Here is an 18122-nt window from a genome sequence, read left to right on the forward strand (position 1 = left end):
TTAATCTATCTCTTAGTTTCCTAAATTTGGCTTGTAGGACCTCATCCTGTTTTTTTCTTGTATCGTTGGTACCTACATGCACCACGACAACTGGCTGTTCACCCTCCCCTTTCAGAATGCCCTGCAGCTGCTCTGAGACATCCCTGACCCTTGCACCTGGGAGGCAACACACAGCAGCCACAGAAGCTCCCGTCCATTCCCCTTACCATGGAACCCCCGACCAGTATAGCTCTGCCACTTTTTTTCCTGTCCTCCTGTGCAGCAGAGCCACTCCCGGTGTCATGATCCAGGCTACTGCTGCCTTCAGGTCAGCTGTAACCCCAAACCCTGCCCAGTTTCTCTCCTCACAGTTTTCCAAAACATGAAATCATTCATATCTTGGTGTTCAAAACAAAACATCTTGAAGTGGTGCCTCTCATTCGACATGATGCCGATGCATTACTCAGAGTGGAAACCAGGAGAGTGGAGCAGTGTGTTTCCAATAAAGAGACTCCAAAACGGGCCTTTCCAATGAAACAGTGAATGTTTAGTATAAGACCTGCAGCCCTGCGACCATTGGGTTAAAGCTAGCTCTGCACGGTACCAATAAACAACCACAATAGAATCCACAGTGATGCAGGGTGCACAGAAACTGTTTGCAGTTCCGTCACTTCCAATAACATGGAGGAACACAAACCCTGGAAATAAATACAATAGAAAGCTGATGTAAGCACAGTAGAAGCACAGAGGTCTCACCAGGAGCGTTAACCAATTTCTATTTTCAAAAGCTGACTGCATTTACTGCTTTGATACCTGAATAATGCCCAAGCAGACAAAAGACTCACACCGGTGGCTGCCGAGAATTTGTTTGTTCTTCTATATTAGTGCATTTTAGTGCTGGCCACAAAGCAGCTGGCTTGTATTTGAGATTAGTTGAATGCAGGGTTCTGTGTCCTTTTATTAAAAAAGACTCATTCTGAGTGTTGTGAGCATTGCTGGTAAGCTTGGAGTTTATTGTCCATTGCTCTGCAAAGATCGATTTTATGATCTACAGTGTCTTGGATTGGGCTATTGCTTGGTGTTCATTAAGATCCTATTACTTTCCAAATATTTGACTTTAAATTTGTCAAATTTTATTTCATAACACGCCCATGAAGTGTCTTTGGATGTGTCAAAGCAAACATTTAATCTGAGTAAATTTGTTATTCAAATTATTGAAGAGTGAACTGTTTTCTTGCAGTAAGAACAACCGTAGCTTTGATACTCCAGTGAAAGGACAGCCACAGGGACCCCGGCTTCACATCGACATCCCAAGAGTCCAATTGCTGATCGAGGACAAGGAGGGAATCAAACAATTGGGTAGGTGGTACGGAGCGCTCGAGTTCAAGATCCCAGTAACAGCTCGGACAACAGTCACAGGAATGTGCCACTTCCTCCCCAGACCTTGCTGCATCTTTCAAGGTGATTGTGGCTGATCTACGATGCAACCCAATATCTCCATTACAATGACAGAAACATCGTGTTGTAGATGGAAGTCATTCAGCCCATCAAAAACAATCTGCCTGGCCTAATCCAACAAAATGTCTGCAGATCGCAGCTCCTCACGTCCCTCCTCCAGGTGCTTTGGTTTCTTCCCACAGTACAAAGATGTTGGGTTGGAAGATTAAATGCCCGGTGTAAATTGCTCCCAGAGTGTAGGTCAGTGGGAGAATATTGAGGGGAGGGGAAGTTAATGGAAATGTGGAGACAATAGGTTACAGGGGAAAAATTAGTGGGGGAATGAGGTTGCTATTTTTGAGCTGACATAGATATAATAGACCGAATGGCCTCTTTCTATGTCATAAGGAAATATGAAATAACATAAAATGGACAATTGTCCTTACACCAATTACCACTTGGGGAAAAAAAGTTTCAAACATCTTAAACGTTTCTTCATTCTGCAGCTGAACATTGTGATAACTTCATTCTTTACACTAATTTTTGCCTTAACATAACATAAGTTAAAATGACCCCTTGTCCTCGAACCTTGAGATATTTCCCCTCAGAGATATTTCCCCTCTGACTACCTGTTACAAAAGATATCATGAGACATCAAGAAGAAATTGGAAATGATAACAGATGAAAGAAAAGCAATTGGAACTTTATCAGACAAAGGGTGATGTTCCAGGAAAGCCCTTGAAGTACAGATTGTTCATAGGTTCAATTAAAAACCAAATAGGTTTTTGGGAAACACGTGATTTTTGAAAAGATGGGTGATGAGGTTGATCCAAGAGCTGAAGTTATGTTGGACTTCGTAGTTCCTACAAGTTCTTATGCCTAATTCTAGAACCACTGGACTTCGTAGTTCCTACAAGTTCTTATGCCTAATTCTAGAACCACGGGTCAAAATCTCAGGGCAAAAACACCAGAGAAATGGAACTAAGATGAGGAGAAGCCTATTTGTGAATCTTTGATAGACTTTGCCATGTGGGCTGTGGATGTCCACTTGTTGGGTATACTCAAGAGTGAGACACACAGCCTTCTGAGAAGTAGAGTGAACTGGAGTTGAAGTACAGTTTAACGATAACCTGATTGAATGGGGCAGCAATCCTAGGGACTAAATGGATTGTCACTGCTGAATGGCCTACTCTTCTAGAATAACCTACCCCATGCTGGGGGGAGGTCATGTCCTGCAAATTTGACTGAGTTTTTTGAGGAGGTGATGAAGATGATTGATGAGGATAGGGAAGTGGATGTTGTACACATGGACTTTAGTAAAGCTTTTGACAAGATCCCTCATGGTAGGCTGATCCAGAAGATTAAGGCACATTGGATCCATGGAAATGTGGTAAATTGGATTCAAGATTGGCTTGGCTATAGAAGACAGAGGGCAGTGGTGGAAGGGTGTTATTCTGACTGGAGGTCTGTGACCAGTGGTGTTCTGCAAGGATCAGTGCTAGGGCCTATGTTGTCAGTGATATATAAATGATCTGGATGAAAATATAGGTGGGCTGATTAGTAAGTTTGCAGATGACACAAAAATTGGTGGAGCTGTGAACAGTGAGGAAGGTTGTCGAAGGACGGAGCAGGATATAGACCAGCTGGACGCGTGGGCAGAGAAATGGCAGAGTTTAATCCAGACAAGTGTGAGGTGTTGTACTTTAGAAGGTCAAATGTGGGAGTAAAGTATACACTAAATGGCAGAATCCTTAGGAGCATTGATGTACAGAGGGATCTTGGGATGCAAGTGCATAGTGGCAACATAAGTAGATAGGATGGTGTTGGTATTAGTGTATTATTGTCACTTGTACCGAGGTACAGTGAAAAACTGGTCTTGCATACCGATCGTACAGGTCAATTCATTACACAGTACAGTTACATTGGGTTAGTACAAAGTGCATTGAGGTAGTACAGGTAAAAACAATAACAGTACAGAGTAAAGTGTCACAGCTACAGAGAAAGTGCAGTGCAATAAGGTGCAAGGTCACAACAAGGTAGATCGTGAGGTCATAGTCCATCTCATCGTATAAGGGAAGAAGATATACAGCATACTTGCCTTCATCAGTTGGGACACTGAGTATAAAAGTCGGGAAGTCATCTTGCAGCTGTATAAAATTTTGGTCAGGCCACATTTGGAGCATTGCGTGCAGTTCTGGTTGCCGCATTACAGGAAGGATGTGGAGGCTTTGGAGAGGATGCAGAAGAGATTTATCAGGTTGCTGCTTGGACTAGAGAGTATTAGCTAGAAGGAGAGGTTGGACTGTTTCCTCAGGAGCTACAGAGGCTGAGGGGTGACTCTTTCCCCAGATAGAAATGTCAAATACTAGAGGGTATGGCTTTAAGTTGAGAGAGGGAAAGTTTAAAGGAGATTTATGTGGCAAGTTTTTTTACACACAAAGTGATAGGTGTCTGGAACGCGCTGTCAGGGGAGATGGTGGAAGCAGATGTGATAGCAACATTTAAGAGGCACTTAGACAGACACATAAACATGAGGGGAATGGAGGGATATAGACCATATTCTGGTAGATGGGATTAGTTTATATTGACATATGGTCGGCACAGACATTGTGGGCCGAAGGGCCTATTCCTGTGCCGTACTGTTCTATGGTTTGCTTGTTGAATGGTCAACTAACTGTGGAATGACTTACTCATAGAATTGTACAGCACAGAAATAGGCCCAACTTGTCAATGCCAACTGTGATGCCTATCTACACTCATCCCAATTGCCCACATTAGGCCCTTGTCCCTCTGTGCCTGTTGTAATGTTGTAATTGTATCTGCCTTTACCACCTCTTCTGCTTATTCCGGATGACCACCAACCTCTGTGTGGAAAAACTTACCCCTCAGATCTCCTTTAAATTTCTCCCTTCTCACCTTAAGCCTGTGCCCTCTAGTGCTAGGCTCCCCTGGGTAAAAGATTCTGAACATCTTTCCTACCTATGCCCCTCATAATTTTATAAACCTCTATAAGATCATCCCTCAGCCTTCTACATTCCAGTAAGAACAAACCCAACCTATCCGATCTGTCCTTATAACTACAGCCCTCCATTCCAGGCAACACCTTGGTGAATCTCTTCTGCACCCTCTCTATCGCTACCATCTCCTTCCTGTAGTGCAGTGACCAGAATTAGAAAAGCCAAATTCAGTCGTGCATCCTTGCTTTACAGGGCCGAGGATGTTCTTTTACCCAGGCCTCAGTGATTACTCGCAGGGGGGTTGCCTAGAATATCTCCACTGGTTAAAGTGATTAAGGATCCATTTCAAGAGTGTAAGAGACGGGACATTATTGACATTTCTGAGATTTTATTTGACTGTATCTCTCGTTCTTTGGCCTTCACTGAAGTGCATACTGTAGACAACTTTACTTAGGCTGACGGCAGTCTTCCTTGGGCTGCTATTTCATTCTCTGCCAACTGCCCCTCTGTGTGGACCTTCCCTGGTGAGTGGCAACACTCTTCACGTTCTTGCTTTGTGACTTCCCTCTGCTGCAGGGGACGACAAAGCCACGATCCCAGTGACAGACTCCGAGTTTAATCAATCGGTCAACCCCCAGAGCTTCTGCACGGGCGTGTCCCTCCATCACCCGGCCTTGGTCCAGAACACGGGGCCGCTGATCGACATGTCTGACATTCGGCCTGGCACCAGTAAGTATTGGAGTTTCCACAGATGTGAAGTGACTTCAGATCAGCCAACACAGAGGAGGATCTTGCTTTGCTTGGAATCTGGGTGACCAGCACAGCTGGGTATAAAGGGGAGCTAAGCATGGAAGGATATGTGGGTGGGACAGATGAAGAGGCTTGTGCACAATGACCAACATAGACCAGGTGGGCTGAATGGCCAACTTCAATGTTGTCAATGTAAATGTTCAATCCTGATGTGTTCATGCTGCTAACAATGGGTTTGGATTTGGTGCTTCAACTAATAATGGGTTATCTTTCGCCCTGCCAAAGGCAAGAAACCTCAGTCAGGGAACTCCTTCCTGTAGTGTATGTGTCAAAAAAACTCCATGCTACAAACAGAAAGCTCCTGATGTCTGAGTGAGTATAAGGGAGCACAGCTGTAATGTATCCTGAGGTGAGCCTTCGATACCACTGGAGTCTGGAGAGCTGTATCCACCATAACCTCACAGCTTCAAACAAGGGGGAAAGAACAAACTGCTCAGAGGGTCAGGCAGCATCTGTGGAGGGAAATGGACAGTTGATGCTTCGGGTCGGTGAAGGGTCTCGACCTGAAACGTCGACTGTCCATTTCGCGCTTCTGATTCTGCCTGACCTGCTGAGTTCCTCCAGCAGTTTGTTTTTTGCCTCAGATTCCAGCATCTGCAGTCTCTTGTGTCTTCAAACAAGAGGGCTTATCCTAACTCTAATGAGAAGGAGCTCACTTCATGCTTTCCTTACATCATGTGCATTTACGTAACCACATACAAGTACACCACAATGGTAGCTGAGCCTTGAGGTTTGACAGCTTTGGTTTTAGCAAATGGTAATGGTGACTCCCTACAGGACAGGAGGGAAAGCTTGACCATGAGTTCCTGCTGCTGGTCTCCAGCAGCTCTTACACGTGCATGGACATTCAGGACAGGATCAGGCTTGTTGTGATGCTCCACACAGTCAAATAGCTAGGTGCCACCAGTGGTACCAATGGAACCAAATTGCAATGTGAGTCATTCCCTTCATAAACGCACCATCGTACCTTCCCCCACCATCTCGACACAGAGCGAGTTTGGTGGCTTCTCATGGGGGTGGGGGGGGGGGGGTGTTGGTGGAGCTGATAAATGCCTGCTGGTGCTTACTGTTGCAGCCTTGTTCTCGACGCTTCCACATTAAGCAATTGAACATCAGGCCATGGTAATTGTGCCTGTGGAAAGTGAGGTGAGACAAGGATTGGTCTGAAGTCTGGTCCAGTTAGGTGCAGCTGGTAGAGCCACTGCCTCACCACTCCAGAGACCCAGGTTCAATCCTGACTTCCGGCGCTGTCTACATGTTCTCTCTGTGACCATGTGTGTTTCCTCCCACGTCCCAAATACACGGAGGCGGGTAGGTTAATTGGTCACTGTAAGTTGTCCCTCATGTTTAGGTGGGTGGTAGGATCTGAGGGGGGGCTGGAATTAGTGGGAAACTGGGGAGGAAAAGAAGAGGATATATGTAAGTGGTTGCTTGATGTTTGGCATGGACTCAATGGGCCGAAGGGCCTGTTTCCCAGCTCGATGACTCTATGAAGTCTCTTCATTTTCTTACCACCAGATCCTGTTGCCAGGAAGAGTGTCAAATCAGCCCACAGTACAAGGAACAGATACTCCAGCCAGTGGACCCTTACAAAATGTCAGGCCTCCACCCCAGCCCGAACCTTGACCTCTGACTGGAGAACTGTGGGGTCACAGCATGGAATAACCGTGACAGAAAGTGACAGCTACAGCGCTAGTCTCTCCCAGGACACAGGTAAGACAGGCAGCAAAGCTTGGTTGTTTATATCATAAAGGTTTTGATAGTTACTGCTAGACTTAACTTCCCAAATAACTCAATGGTAAATGCACCACTTAGCACCACATCCACCCTTCTCAGACACTCCCTCCTTCCACCACCAGTCCACCATGGCTCCGGTGTGAACCAACTGCAAAACCCATTGCAGTTTTGCTCACCCAGGCTACACCGACAGCACCTCCCAAACCCACAACCTCAACCACCAAGGGCAGGGTTTACAGGCAGGATACAGAGGCACCCTCATCTCCAAACCACACACATCCTGACTTGGAAGGATTTTGCCATTCCTTCATTATCGTCAGATCTAAGTCCTGGACGTTCCCACCTATCAACGCTATTGGATACACCTTCACCACACGGACAGAAGTGGTTGAAGAATTTGACTTACCATCAGCTTGTCAAGAGGAAAGATAGGTGATCAATACCTGCTGGCCTTGCCACCAATGCCCACTTCGATAGTTCGGTGCCAACCCGATCCTGAAACATCAACCATCCATTTCCCTCCACGGATGCTGCCCGAGTTGCTGGGTTCCTCCAGCGTTCTGTGTGTTGCTCCAGATTCCAGCCTCTGCAGTCCTGTGTTTTATCCCCTTTGGAAAATGATCACTGAATCTGCTGCCACTGCTCTTTCAGGTTGTGTTGAAAATAAATGCTCTTCCCAGCTCTTGTGACCCATGACCTCTGATCTCCAACTCTCCTAAGCAATGTTACGTATGTTATTCCCTTCTTTTGCTTCCACGCTGTTGTTTTCCCTTCAAAGACAAAGGCCGGAACAGCATGGTCTCCACGGAGAGCGCTTCCTCCACCTATGAGGAGTTAGCTCGAGCCTACGAGCATGCCAAGCTGGAGGAGCAGCTGCAGCACGCCAAATTTGAGATCACCGAGTGCTTCATCTCGGACAGCTCCTCCGACCAGATGACCACGGGCACGAATGACAACGCCGACAGTATGACGTCCATGAGCACCCCTTCGGAGGCTGGGATCTGCCGATTCACCGCGTCGCCCCCACAGCCACAGGACGTTGACCGAGGGAAGAACGTTGCTGTGCCCATCGCTCACCGAGCTGGTAAGCCATGCCAGACCTGTGCCATCCAGAACCCCCTGGCATTAATGTTGGAACAGGCAGCAGTGCCACCCAAGCCTGCAAAGAATCATAGAGTCATACAGCACAGAACAGGCCCTTCGGCCCAACTCGTCCATGCCGACCAAGGTGCCCATCTAAACTAATCCCATTTGCCCGTGTTTGGCCCATAATCCTCTAAACCTTTCCTATCCATGTACCCATCCAAATGTTTTTCAATGTTATTGTACCTGCCTCAACCACTTCCTCTGGCAGCAGGTTCCATATACCCACCACCCTCTGGGTGAAAAAGTTGCCCCTCAGGTTCCTATTAAATCTCTCTCCTCTCACCTTAAAAACCTATACCCGCTAGTTTTTGGTTCATTTTCCATGGGGAAAAAGACTGCACTTTCACCCTGTCTATGCCCCTCATCATTTTATACACCCCTATAAGGTCACCACTCAGTGTCCTATGCTCCAAGGAATAAAGTCCTAGCCTGCCCGACTGCTCCCTATAACTCAGGCCCTCGAGTCCTAGCAACATTCTCATAAATCTTCTTCGCACTCTTTCCAGTTTGATGATGTCAGAGTAACCAAAACTGTACACAACACTCCAGCTGTGGCTCACCAATGTCTTGTACAACTGCATCATCACGTCCCAACCTCTGACGAAGGCCAGCGTGCCAAATGCCGCCTTCACCACCCTGTCTACTTGTGATGCCACTTTCAGGGAACTGTGTACTTGTACTCCTAGGTCCCTCTGTTCTACAACACTTCCCAGGGCCCTACCGTTCACTGTGAAAATCCTACCCTGGTCTGAAGTTAAATCAAATCCAAACACAGTTAGTGAGCACCCATAAAACCTTTACCTGAGTCATCCAACACACCAGAGATCTGAAGGATAAAGGATCCCATTTTGTATCCCAAGGATCCCACTTTGTATCTGTCTTCCGTTAATCCGTGTTGAACTACTGGAAAGAGTGCAGACGCCTAATGGAGCACTGACTGGAATTCTTATTCCTGGAGCTCTGCTAGATTGCAATATCAAGAGGCATTTTCTGAGGTGGCACTGTTACATGTTGTAGAGGCAGGATAAGTAGAATTTGGGATTTGATCTGGGATTGCTTAGTGGAAAGCTCTAAAAAGATTTCCACATTGATTCTAAGCTGTGTTGTACCTCTCCTTTGACAGGTTGATGGGACTATGTAGAGGAAGTTCGCTCAGTTTTCAATCCATTCTCTATCTGCTCTTGGAGTGTTTGATGGGATAGTGCAGAGGGACTTTTAATCCATATAACCCATGCTATAACTGACCAGGGATTATTTGATAGGATAACATAGAAGCAGACTTACTCATGATCAAGCCCATGCCCTCTTCCCTGGAAACATGATGGGACAAGGGTGAGGGAGCTTTAGTCTGTACCTAACACGCCATGTTTGCAACAAAAAATCTGCTGGAGGAAGTCAGCAGGTCGAGCAGCATCTGTGGGGTAAAGAATTGTCGACATTTCGGGTTGAAGCCTGCATCAGGACTGAGGGTAAAGAGGGGAGATGGTCAGTATAAAGAGGAGAAGAGGAAGACTGAGATAGGAGCCCGGAGTGATTGGTGGACTGAGGAGGGGTGAAGGATGCTGGGCAGTCGGAGGCCAGGTAGGGGAGGGGAGGGAGACTGAGGCAGGTGGATGATAGATGACACCTGCCCCTCCGTCCCCAACTCCACCCCTCTCCCCTCCCCTTCCTGGTGCAACCTGCCCGTCATCTTTCACCCCTCCCCAGTCTACCAATCACCTCGGGTTCCTGTCTCACCACTCCCCCTTGCCTCTTTAGATGGCCATCTCCCATCTCCACTCTCAGTCCTGATGCAGGGTTTTGACCTGAAACAGCAACAATTCCTTTCCCCTCACAGATGCTGCTCGACCCGCTGAGTTCCTCCAGCAGAGGGTCGAGTGGGACATCGAGCGCATTTTACTTTGTACCCAGCCCATGCCTTATCTGCCCTTCGAGTGATTGACAGGACAACGTGGAGAGAGCTTTCCTCAGTCTCTGCTCTGCAGCTGGTCTACAGACATTGGGCGGATATGAGAGGAAGTCTTCAATCCCCAGCACTAACATCCTTCACCTTGATGATTGCAAAATTTGACAAAAACAGTTTCAAAAATATAGTTTCTCTGAGGCAATGCTTCCCACTAAATGTAATTAATTTGGATCACTATGGTTACGGTTATGAGTGTAACCTCCCAAGACAACATTTTACCACGTAACCTAACATACCTGCGATACATCACTTATAATGGACCCATTTGGATGCGAGCTGTCTGCATTTGTGCAGATATGTAGCTGCCGTTTGAGTTCACGTTGACTCTCAATAAGCCTTCAACAGAAACCAACATTTTAACTTTCAACATCGTAGATAGTTTGGGGATTTATTATCTTTTGAGACGCAGATGCCACTGGCAAGGACGGGATTTATTGCCTATCCGTAATCTCCCCTGAACCACAAGCCTTGCTGGGCCATTTTAGAAGGTAGTTGAGATTCAGTTATATTACCATGCTCTGGAATCACATATGGGCCAAACTGGATAAAGATGGAAGATTGATTTCCTCAGTGAATCAAGCAGATTTTTCTGGCAACCAGTCACCAATATGGTCACCATTACTATTACTAGTTTTAATCTAAGATTTGCTTGGTGAATTGCAGTTCTGCATTTGCCTTTGTGGAATCTGAACTCATTACTCCCAATTGCTGGTCCATGCTGCTGGATTTGTGAACCATTATGGACCAAAACATGTTTGCAGTAACATAGTCTGCAGAAATTATGACACATTATGGAACAGAGTGGTTGGACGTGGGCCTTTAATAAGGTGAGGTCCTGAGCCTCAAATATCTGTAAGGGAGTATGAGTCAAACACCAGAGGGCATCCATTTAAGGTGAGAGGGGGTAAGTTCGGAGAAGATGTGTGGGGCAAGTTTTTTACACAGGGTGGTGGGTGCCTGGAATGCGCTGCCAGGGCTGGTAGTGGAGGCAAAAATAACAGAGGCATTCAAGAGGCTCTTAGATAGGCACATAAATGTGCAGGAAATGGAGGGGTATGGACATTGTGTGGGCAGCAGGGATTAGTGTAGTTGGGCATTTGATTACTAATTTAGTTAGTTTGGCACAATATCGTGGGTCGCAGGGCCTGTTCCTGTGCTGGACTGTTCTATGCTCTGTGAGGTAGGGGAAGGGTCCTGCAACATTGGTCCAACGAGAGCTGATCATCTGAGTTTGTTGCAGCTGCTGTCAGCACACTCTGTGACTTAGCCCGCAGGATGAAAAGTCTGAGAACCTTTGATGCAAAGCTTTGGAAGAAGGACCATCAGAAAGGTGGGACAAGCCCAACTTGCAGATATCTCTAACCAAGCTCAGCAGCAACCTTGGAACCGTAATGTCAGCTGGAGCAACTGTAATGCGGAAGCGTGATGGTGTTGGCTTTATTTTGTTGGGTAATCTTGGCTTTATACATTTATTTTAATCCTTACGTTTATTTATTTTGCAGGTGATTATTGCAATCTTCCTCTATACGTCAAATCAGAAGCATTCTTCCGCAAGTCAGATGCCCGCGACCCTTGCCCTGTGGTGCCACCAAGGGAAGCCTCTATCCGGAACGCGGCCAGACCGTACCCGTCACAAGGTCGGTACATGACCCTCGACCCCAACAGCAAGCCGCCCGTCCACCCGCATGCCACGACCACCTTACCTCAGAGGACTCTCACCGTGCCAGGCTCCACGGCCCCCGCCGCCACAACGTCCACCAACACGGCCGCCACCAGCGCCGCCCCTGAAGGCGCCAGCGCCCCTGCTGAACCGCGGATGCCCGCCCACACCAAAATAAGCGGCTCCAGAGACTCGCTACTAGAGATGAGTACAGCTGGACTGGGCAGGTCACAGAAACAGGGGGCAGGAGCCTACTCAAAGTCCTACACCCTGGTGTAGGCTCCAATAAGCCCCTTATCACCCTCGCCCTTGTTAATTTGTAATAAAAATATTTCTTGTACATAAAGAACTCTTTTTGTATAAATAATACTATTTTCTTCTTCTGCAGACCAATCAGGGCACAAAAAAATCAAAATGTGATGTTATTTAAAAAAGAAAAACAAAAAAAAAGTGCACATTGTTTTGAACAGAGGACACAAATGAGGTTTTTTTTCTGATGTTGTGGATTGTTTCAAAGCAAGTTCCCTGAAGCCATTGCATGCGGACTATTTTACTGTTTAAAAAGATAACTCATAAAGAATCTGCTTCTATTTGCAAATGCTTGTGTTAATACCTTTTTTCTATGAAAAAAAACTCCGAACGCCGTGTGCAATAAAACATTTGTTTATATGCTGTTGTTTGCTTAATGGCTTAGCTTTTGTTCCTGATAATTAATTTGGGGGATACTGGAATGGAAGAACAGGAGGAAGACATCCAGATCCTTGACCCTATTCCATCAATCTGCATCCAAACTTCATCCAGTTTGTATCGCAGCTGCCAACATTGTCTGAGGTGCTCAGTTCTTGTGGTCATCATCACTGAGTGTTAATGTTGAGTGATGCAACATGTTCCACATGTGGTTAATTTATTCATTTATGGGAGGTGGACTTCACTGGCAAGGCCAGCATTTATTGCCCATCTGCAAAGCTCTTGAGAAAGTGGTGGTGAACTGCCTTTTGAACCATTGCTGTCCTTCTGGTGAGAATATTCTCACAGTGCTGTTTCGTGAGGAGTTCCAGGATTTAGACCCAACAGTGACGAGGAAGGGTGACATTCAGGTCCTCCCCAGGTTACGAATGCCTGACCTATGTACAACGCATACGTACGAATGAGCGTTTGGGACACCAGTGGGATTGAGTTGCTGGCTGCTGTGGAGGTGAAGGCGTCTTCTGCTGTCCAGGAACTCGGTTCGTGGCCATGTTTCCGACTTGCGAGCTGACCGGGTTACGAACAGTTCACAGGAAGGGATCCCTGTCTTAACTGGGGAGGACCTGTGTTTCCACATCAGGTTGGTGTGTGGCTTGGAGTCAAACCCGCAGGTGGCAGTGCTCCCTTTCACACATTCACTATCCAGTACTACAGACTGGCAGAATATGATTAGATGCAAAGAATTAGAATCATAGAAGCAGGCCATTCAGCTCAACTTGTCCATGCTGACTGAGAAGCTGATCTACACTAATCCCATTTGCCTATGTTTGGCCCATATCCTTCTATTCCTTTCCTATCTATATGTTTTAGAAATGCTGTGATTACACCTGCCTCCACCACCTCCTCTGGCAGCTCGTTCCATACACCCACCACCCTCTGTGTGAAAAACTTGCCCCCCAGATCTCCTTTAAATATTTCCCCTCTCACTTTAAACCAATGTCCTCTATTTTTAGACTCCCCAACCCTTGGTCAAAGACTCTGGCTATCTATGCCCCTCATAATTTTATAAACATAGAGGCCATCCCTCAGACTCCTATGCTGCAGTGAGGGCAATCTCAGCTGATCCAATTTCTCATTGTAGCTAAGCCCTCCATTCCAGGCAACATCCTGCTGACTCTCTTTTGAATTCTTTCTATAGTGTGGTGACCAGACTGGCACACGATATTCCAAGTGTGACCTAACCAATATCTCGTACAGCTGCAATATGATGTCCCAACTCTTATACTCAATGCTCCTGCCTATGAAGGTAAGCAAACGAAACATCTTCACTACCCACTAAAGGTGTTCTTCACTAGTCTGCCAGTTCCCTGTCCCAGCTGTAGCCTCACAAGATGGATTAACAACTTTTGCATTTCCATCTTCAGTGCACTTCGATGACCCAAAGCTATTTCAGAAAGACTCAGTGAGCCAACTGACCCCGCAAACTTTCATGCAAGACACTGGACTAGAGTTAAGCTTCAAGGTGGAAAGATCCAATCCAAAATTTCACAAAGCTGTAGAGATCTGATGAAGGCCAGTGTGCCAAATGCCTTCTTTACCACCCTGTCTACCTGTGACTCCACTTTCAGGGAACTGTATACATGTGCTCCTAGGTCCCTCTCTTCTACAACGCTCCCCAGGGCCCTACTGTTCACTGTGAAAGTCCTACCCTGGTCTGAAGCTAAATCAGATCCAAACTCAGTTAGTGAGCGCCGATAAAACATTTACTTGAGTCATCCAACGTACCAGAGATGTGAAGGATAAAGAATCCCACATTGGATCGCAAGGATTTCACAGAGATGTAGAGATCTGAGAAAGCTTTATCAAGGGCAGGTCCTGTCTTACAAGCCTGATTGAATTTTTTGAGGCTGTGACTAAGCACATCGATGAAGGGAGAGCAGTAGATGTAGTGTATATGGATTTCAGCAAAGCATTTGATAAGGTACCCCATGCGAGGCTTATGGAGAAGGTGAGGAGATATGGGATCCAAGGGGACATTGCGGTGTGGATCCAGAACTGGCTGGCCCACAGAAGGCAAAGAGTGGTTGTTGAAGGGTCATATTCTGAGTGGAGGTCGGTGACCAGTGGTGTACCTCAGGGATCTGTACTGGGACCCTTACTCTTTGTGATTTTTATAAACAACCTGGATGAGGAAGTGGAGGGGTGGGTTAGTAAATTTGCAGATGACACAAAGGTTGGGGGTGTTGTGGATAGTTTGGAGGGCTGTCAGAGGTTGCAGAGGGACATAGATAGGATGCAGAGTTGGGCTGAGAAGTGGCAGATGCAGTTCAACCCAGATAAGTGTGAAGTGGTTCTTTTTGGTAGTTCAAATATGTTGGCAGAATATAGTATTAATGGTAGGACTCTTGGCAGTGTGGAGGATCAGAGGGATCTTGGGGTCCGAGTCCATAGGACGCTCAAAGCGGCTGCGCAGGTTGACTCTGTGGTTAAGAAGACATATGGTGTATTGTCCTTCATCAATCGGGGAATTGAATTTAGGAGCCGAGAGGTATTGTTGCAGCTATGTAGGTCCATGGTCAGACTCCACTTGGAGTATTGTGCTCAGTTCTGGTCGCCTCACTACAGGAAAGATGTGGAAGCCATAGAAAGGGTGCAGAGGAGATTTACAAAGATGCTGCCTGGAATGCGGAGCATTCCTTATGAACGCAGGTTGAGGGAACTCGGCCTTTCCTCCTTGGAGAGACGGAGGATGAGGGGGGACCTGATTGAGGTGTATAAGATGATGAGGGGTATTGATAGGGTAGATAGTCAGAGGCTTTTCCCCAGGGCTGAATTGGTGGCCACAAGAGGACATAGGTTTAAGGTGCTGGGGAGTAGATATAGAGGAGATGTCAGGTGTAAGTTTTTTACTCAGAGAGTGGTGAGTGTGTGGAATGGGCTGCCGGAAACGGTGGTGGAGGCGGATACGATAGGGTCTTTCAAGAGACTGTTAGATAGGTACATGGAGCTGAGTAAAATAGAGGGCTATGGGAAAGCCCAGTAATTTCTAGGGTAGGGACATGTTCAGCACAGCTTTGTGGGCCGAAGGGCCTGAATAGTGCTGTAGTTTTTTTTCTATGTTCTATCTTCAAACTGTTCTAACATACTGTCCTTCTCAAGATGTTAACTCAGTCACACTTTTGCACTTCAGTCAGAAGTCAGTCCTACTCCAGAGAATAAGATACAAGAATGCAGAGTGGTGCTGTTGGAGGTGAGGTTTTTGGGGCTGAAACACTGAATCTGTGTGCCAACTGCCGCTTAGCTAGACGAGACATATCCTAGGGCACAGTTATAAGAGGAGTAGGGGAATTCTCCCTTGTGTTTATCCCTCAGTATCACCAGAATTGATGATCTGACCATTATCACTCTGCTAACTGTGGTACAGTAATTCCTCAATTTGCAGGTGTTCGATTTACTAATTATTGCTGTAATGTCATTGACCCTTTGTCTTTGATTTAAGTGGCTATTTTTAGCTGTAATAAATAGTGTACCATTCATTGTAACACAATGCGCTGTACAGAGGACTTGCATTTAAGGTGAGAGGGGGAAAGATTAAAGGAGGTGCGCAGGCAGTTTTTTTTACAGTGAGAGCGGTAGGTGTCTGGAACGGGCTGCCAGGAGTGGTGGTGGAAGCAGATACAGTAATGGTGTTTAAGAGGCTTTTAGGTAGACACATGAATACGCAGGGAATAGAGGGATGTGGATCATGTGAAGCAGAAGAGATTTAGTTTAATTCGGCATCGTAGTCGGCACAGATATCGTGGGCCGAAGGGCCTGTTCCTGTGCTGTACTGTTCTGTGAAGTACACATTATGGACTTCACCCAGTCTTCACAATTCTCACAACTTTGTTTAACAAAGCAACATCCAGGTAGATAATCCTTTTGTACACCAAGGAATGGTTGTACCTTGCTATGGGAAAACTGGTGAGTGTGTATCCTACATTACACTTCAAAGAAATTATATCATTGGCTATATCATTTTGAGGCAAGCTATGTGTTTGTGAAAGATGTTCTCTGCAGGTAAAGCCTTTCCCTTTAAAACCAGATACAGAGCAGGATAATTGCCTTTAATCCTGCTGACCATCAGATACAAACTGACCGCACAGTCTTACTAAAGCTTAACACATCAGTCCTCCACACAATCTGTAACTTTCCACAACTGATGCTGAGTTAGGAATTCTGATGATTGGTCATTAACCTGAAGCATTAACTCTGTTTCTCTCTCCACAGTCACTGCCTGACCTGCAGAGTATTTCCACCAGTCAATGTTTTTATTTCAGGTTTCCGACATCTGCAGAATTATACTTTTGTGTAGAAGTATCACAATTGTGTGGTAGAGGAGCTTGGGTTTAGGACAAGCTGTTGAAGGAGAATAGAAGGGAGCTCATCTGTGTGACGTTTGCCATTGGCACTGGGTGAAAGATGTATTCAATCCTGTAGAGATCCCTCATCAAGAAAAGGATGAGAAATCTCTGGATTTCTGAACTGTTCTGTCCTCTTGAGAAAGTTAGAAACATTGTTGACTTATATTTCTTATGATCTGCTTGGAGTCTCTTAAATTTTAAAGGAATATTTAATTTGAAACATATAAGATCCTTCAGGGGCAAGACAGGGTAGACGTTGAGATGTTACTATTAGTGGATGAATCTCGAACCAGAGGGCATAGCTACAAGATTATGGGGCGGCCATTTAACACTGAGGTACACAGGAACTTTTCTTGAAGAATTCTCTAACCCAGAGGGATATGGAGCCAAGATAATTGGGGGTATTTATAGAGGAGGTAGATACATTTTTGATAGATCAGAGGGCTGTGGAAAACTGGCACAGAGAAGGAGATGAGGCCTGAGGCAGATCAGCTATGATCATATTTAGGTCTGCGGCGGGCTTGAGGGGCCAAGTGGCCTACTCCTGCTCCTATTTTCTTATATTCTTATGTTCTTATTATCACCTCAGTGGGTTTTTTCCAGTAGACTTGATCCTTGAGAACTAGCCCCAAGATTTCCCTATAGAGTGGCGTACTGAGTGTTAGAAACTCTTTGAATCATGTATAATGCGATGTAGCATTGGAATTGTAACGCCAAACAAAACTCGGCCAGTATCAATGGCTGAGATCCCTTGGGTTGTGCCCATTGTTTTAATATAAAATTCTGTCGTATCTGCAAATTACACAGCTCAGGCTAAGAGCTTTAAAGGGACATATGGAGACTGAATGAAACCAATGAGTGGGTAAAACCATAAATCTAAACAAAGGGTAATAGTTTTTTTAATTCAAGGTTTTTTAATGCAAGGCCAGCATATATTGCCCATCCCTAACTGCCCTTGAGAAGGTGGTTGGGAGCCACTTTCTTGAGATGTCTCAGTCCAATGGTTGTTGCATATGCTCCAGGATTTAGACCCAGCAAAGATGAAAGAATGGCGATATATTTTCAAGTCAGGGTGGTGTGCGTCTTGGATGGATACCTGAAGGTGGAGTGTTCCTATGGGCCTGAGGCCCCTGTTCTTCTTGGTGGCAGAGGCTGGGAGATGCTGTCAGAGAAACCTCGGTGATTGACTGTAATGTGAAACTCCTGCTCTCAGAGAAAGCTTCGTGTAAAGCCAATTATTCCTTCACAAGGAGGGGGAAAGCAAGGATTGCAATGGGAAATTATGAGACCATAGCAGCAATTTTCTCATTAGATGTGATTATCAGTGGGAAGACCAGCAT

General features: G+C 45.9%; 1 protein-coding gene across 1 annotated transcript in view; it reads left to right on the forward strand.

The window, feature by feature from the left end:
* LOC127583633 (cell adhesion molecule DSCAML1) overlaps positions 1–12280 on the forward strand; it is a 506127-nt gene extending 493847 nt beyond the window's left edge. Inside the window, 5 exon segments of the mRNA XM_052039813.1 lie at positions 1220–1338; positions 4950–5102; positions 6702–6896; positions 7699–8004; positions 11535–12280. Coding sequence (XP_051895773.1) covers positions 1220–1338; positions 4950–5102; positions 6702–6896; positions 7699–8004; positions 11535–11971 — 1210 coding nt within the window. The 3' untranslated portion in view covers positions 11972–12280.
* Positions 12281–18122: the final 5842 nt, after the last annotated feature.

This window comes from Pristis pectinata, chromosome 27, assembly GCF_009764475.1.
Source record: "Pristis pectinata isolate sPriPec2 chromosome 27, sPriPec2.1.pri, whole genome shotgun sequence".
In the NCBI taxonomy this organism is placed as follows: domain Eukaryota; kingdom Metazoa; phylum Chordata; class Chondrichthyes; order Rhinopristiformes; family Pristidae; genus Pristis; species Pristis pectinata.